This window comes from Antrostomus carolinensis, unplaced genomic scaffold (assembly GCF_000700745.2).
Source record: "Antrostomus carolinensis isolate BGI_N321 unplaced genomic scaffold, ASM70074v2 scaffold20037, whole genome shotgun sequence".
NCBI classification, from domain to species: Eukaryota; Metazoa; Chordata; class Aves; order Caprimulgiformes; family Caprimulgidae; genus Antrostomus; species Antrostomus carolinensis.
The window spans coordinates 18,177-22,433 of NW_010326875.1; the positions used below are offsets into that span (position 1 = coordinate 18,177).

General features: G+C 38.1%; 1 protein-coding gene across 1 annotated transcript in view; it reads right to left on the bottom strand.

Annotated features, from left to right (window-relative positions):
* Nucleotides 1-1,178: 1,178 nt before the first annotated feature.
* DAZL (deleted in azoospermia like) overlaps nt 1,179-4,257 on the bottom strand; it is a gene marked incomplete at its 5' end in the record, with an annotated part of 12,044 nt that continues 8,965 nt past the window's right edge. Inside the window, 3 exons of the mRNA XM_029085896.1 lie at nt 1,179-1,323; nt 2,084-2,182; nt 2,908-3,012. Of these exons, the coding sequence (XP_028941729.1) occupies nt 1,270-1,323; nt 2,084-2,182; nt 2,908-3,012 (258 nt within the window). The remainder of the gene's footprint in view (nt 1,324-2,083; nt 2,183-2,907; nt 3,013-4,257) is intronic.

Below are 4,257 nucleotides of genomic sequence, written 5' to 3' on the forward strand. Positions count from 1 at the left end.
CTAACTAAATCTACTACTTTTGACTAAGTCTTTTCCTATCCATTACTACTTCTAAACCTTCTGGAAATCCGAAGCAGGACATGCAATCCTACTTAACTCACACTGAGTATGCCTCAAGGGAAGCATAATTTCCTTTTTAGTCTGAAGAGATTGATGTTTTGGGAATAGTAGGATAAAAGCAGACTAGGATCCAATATACACACTCAACTGAATACAGTTCTCAGTTCTACTTTCAAAACTGCAGGTAATAACTACTACAAAATGAAGTTTGTTAGGAGGAATTTATAGTAACTGGAATTCTCATATAAAGTAATAAGTCTTCAAGAGTTTCAACAAATCTTTATTATGCTGTATGTCTTCCTCAAGGTAGCTTAAAATTAACTCTAGTACATTAGCATGTCACTACAAGTTTGGAAAGTCAAGTCAAAATAAAAATTTATTTTAATTGTTTCAAAATACACAACTAAAATCTACATAATTATTAAAATAGGCTTACAGATATTCTTTGATTAACAGTTTGCATCACATAACAAAGTTATATTTTAAATGCAGTATTTTCTCACAATTTTAACATATGGGTATTGCTAAAATTTTTCAAGTAAAAAAGCACACTCGACTGAGTAGCCAGAGCAGCTTATTACATTCTTGCATCTTAAGTTACACATAGCAATTTCAGGATTCTCTTAATTACTTTCCCAAAAGTGATGCTCAAGACTGCAGGTACATAAACTGTCATTGATGAACATAACCACATTGATTAGGTAGTCTAAAGACAACCAGGACTTAAAGGGCTTCAGTTGAGTTGCAACTTGACATCTTCTGTTCCACTGATTAAGAGCTCAGTTTTAAAATACCACCCCTCGGGGAAATAACTGCTTCCATTTTTAAACTGCAAGAGGTAACTGGTCAGTATTAGTCACTTCAATTGTGGTTTAAGAAAAACTAAGTGTAACATGCAAACTGTACCTTAAAGCTCAGAAGAAAATCCACATGCACAAACCAAAAGTGTTTTTCTCATATAAACTCTTTAACATTCCAGTTTGTTGTCAAGGGAAGCATGCAAACAATTAATAAAGCCTGGAACTTCAAGTCTTAAAACTTTAAACTTCAAACTACTCAAGCAAAACCAACTGTATTGGAACAGGCAGAACAGGAACACAAACTTCAACATGAAGTAACTTTTTGAACAAGGTTATACTGCATGTGTTGTCAAACTGAACTGTAGCAACATCAACTTAATGAATTTAGGCACTTTAAAGTCTTTGTTAATCAAACACTTTTGAGTACTGCTCTTCCTTTTCTGAAGTGATGCACCTTCCTCTCCTGGAATGGGATAGGAGAAAAGACAAGTAAAAAGTTTTTCTAGGTAATAATCAGAATAAAGCAACTGAAGTTTCATTAAAAGTATCTCAAGACATTCTCTACTCTATTCACCCTCATCCAAAACTGATAGACACAGCTTTTGTATTCCTGCTTCAGAGTACATGTGCCTAGTTCATGTCTGTCCTTTTAAAAAAGGAAAAGGAAGCAAAGTCTTAAATGTAACATTAATAAACAACAAATTAAACACCACTTGGAATGTAATCAGAAACTGCAATTCTACAAAGACTACCACATACAATAAAAATATGATGACCTGCTGCCAATCTGGACTACAGTTTATTGGTTAAAGCACAGACACATTACATAAAGAGCCACCCACCATCAACAATGGATACTTAACTGGGAGAAAGATTATCAAGGATCAAACTCAACATCCCCTACCCAAACTAGGGAGTAACCCACTGCCCTCTCAGTATCTTGTCATCGAGATATTAGCCAGTCTTATGCTTCAAGTGTTAAAAAGAGTTAGCTGTTCAGAATTTTTTTTTATGCAGTCTTGATTAAATCCACTGAATCCAATTTTAGCATTTGTTCCCAGCATTAAGCAACTGAAAGGCAAACCCATACATCTCACAGCATGTACCAGAAAAATCCAAATGGTATTCCAGATACTAATCCCTTCACCTTTACAGTATCCTGTAGGTGAACAAACTCAAGGTCAGCTGTGTTTTAGGGATTTAATTTTGCTTTCACTACGTACCTTAAAGTAGTCTTCTTGTGATATAAAGGTGTTCCTCAGACGGTTCTCAGGATTAAAGAGACAGGATACTACTGTTTGTATGCTCCTGTCCACAGACTTCTGAAATACAGTTATAGGTACATCTACAATACTGTTGGCCCACTAGTAGCAATATGCGTGCGTCACAGGGCTCACTTTGCATTCAGGATTCCTCTCATCTGCCTTTACATTTCCTCACCTTTTTGTCTTTAAGTCTTTCATCTTGGTAACTCATTATCACCCTTAGATGTTACAACATAACAGTTCAGACCAGTGACATGCCAGTTCAGTTGTGGAATTGGCTGACAGCTGGAAAAATTAAGTCGCCTTTAGAAAACTGAGTTCAGAGCCAACTGTTGGCCAAAACCTTCCACAGAAGAAAAGGATGGAGTAGAACATTACCAATTCAGACATCTGAAGTTTAAGATAAATCTGTGTAAGACAGTAAGCCGTGCTACTTAACCTGCTTTTTTAGTACCTGCAATTTCCCCTGTAATTCTCAGCAGATAAGTACAGCCTTGCCACTTAAAAACACTGCTGTACTTAATGAAGCAGAACACACATTTTATACAGCCCTCGGCATTACAGACAAGCACTAATTGTTTCAAGAAAACATGTGAGGCTTCCGAAGTTGTACACAGAAACCAGATACAGTGGATTGAGCAACTGGCTAAAGCAACTATAACTTTAATTTCTAAGATACTGGCCAGAGGCCCTCTTCACCAAGCCCCATCATCCTCACATGCAAGTTTCTGGGAATAGGATACATGACAAAAAAAACATTAAAGTTTTAAGATGGAACCTACCTTTTGTGGACTGTTAGTAGACGACTGTGTGGGCTCTGGAACAGCACATTCTGTCTGTATAAATTCTGGATCCTCAGTGCAGTGATAGCTCACTGAAGTATAAACCTGTATAGTGGTTTATTTTTAAACACTGCAGTGTTTCAGTTACACCGGGAAAATATGCACAGTTGTGTTGTCACTGGTCCTTACCTATCCATCTTCACATTTCTGATGAAGTTTCACAAGTAGAAGAAAAATTGTATCCTGATCTGTTTTAAGGCAGTTCTACTTCCTTCCAACAAAGGATATATTCTAATAAATGTCTTTTCTCCTCACTGTAATCACTCTTGAGTTAGCTCCTCAACCTACTTCCTCCACATATGGATTTTGCTATCAAGTGTGTTGAGCAATGAAAACATTCACTAAGAATTCCAGACAACCAGCAGGCAGCTTCAAGAGATTAAGCACTAAAATGAAATGAAAGAAGGGGAAGCAAAACACCTACCGCTGCCCTTCTAAGAAGCTGCTTTTCTCCATACAGTTCCTTTATTGTTTGAAGCTTACTTCATGCTAATATTACGATTTTTTTAATATGTAAGAAGTCTAGGAAAGCCCAAGTCATTCTACAGCTTTCTTAAGCTCTTCCACTTCCCTCTGCTTACAGTGCAGTGTTGCACCACTCCTAAAAGGACAGGCTGAGAGAGTTGAGGCTGTTCAGCCTGGAGAAGAGAAGGCTCCGGGGAGACCTTATAGTGGCCTTCCAATACCTGAAGGGGCTACAGGAAAGCTGGGGAGGGACTTTTTACAAGGGCAGTTAGTGACAGAACAAGGGGAAATGGCTTTAAACTGGAAGAGGGGAGGTTTAGATTAGATATCAGGAATAAATTATTTCTTGTATGGGTGGTGAGACTCTGGAACAGGTTGCCCAGAGAAGCTGTGGATGTCCCCTCCCTGGAAGTGTTAAAGGCCAGGCTGGATGAGGCTTTGAGCAACCTGGTCTAGTGGAAGGTGTCCCTGCTCACGGCAGGGGGGGGTGGAACTAGATGATCTTCTAGATCTTTTCTAGAACTGAGATAGTTCTAGAAAAGTTGTCTAATCATATAATCAAGCTTAAAATGTCTAAGGAAATCCACCACGCACACCTCTCAAACTCTTTGGCTTGCTACCATTGAGAAGTGACGTACTGCAGCTATATCATCTTCATGGATGTTATTCAACAAAAGTCATTTCAGGCCAACGAGGTAATCAGTATTTTGGTGACTTCTGAACTCTTTCAAGTCTGTTTCTTCCTCCATTAAAGCAAAAGTTATTCTCACTAACAGACTTTTCTAAGCTTTCCAAAGCTTAGCTCACACAACTGGAAGTGAGCAG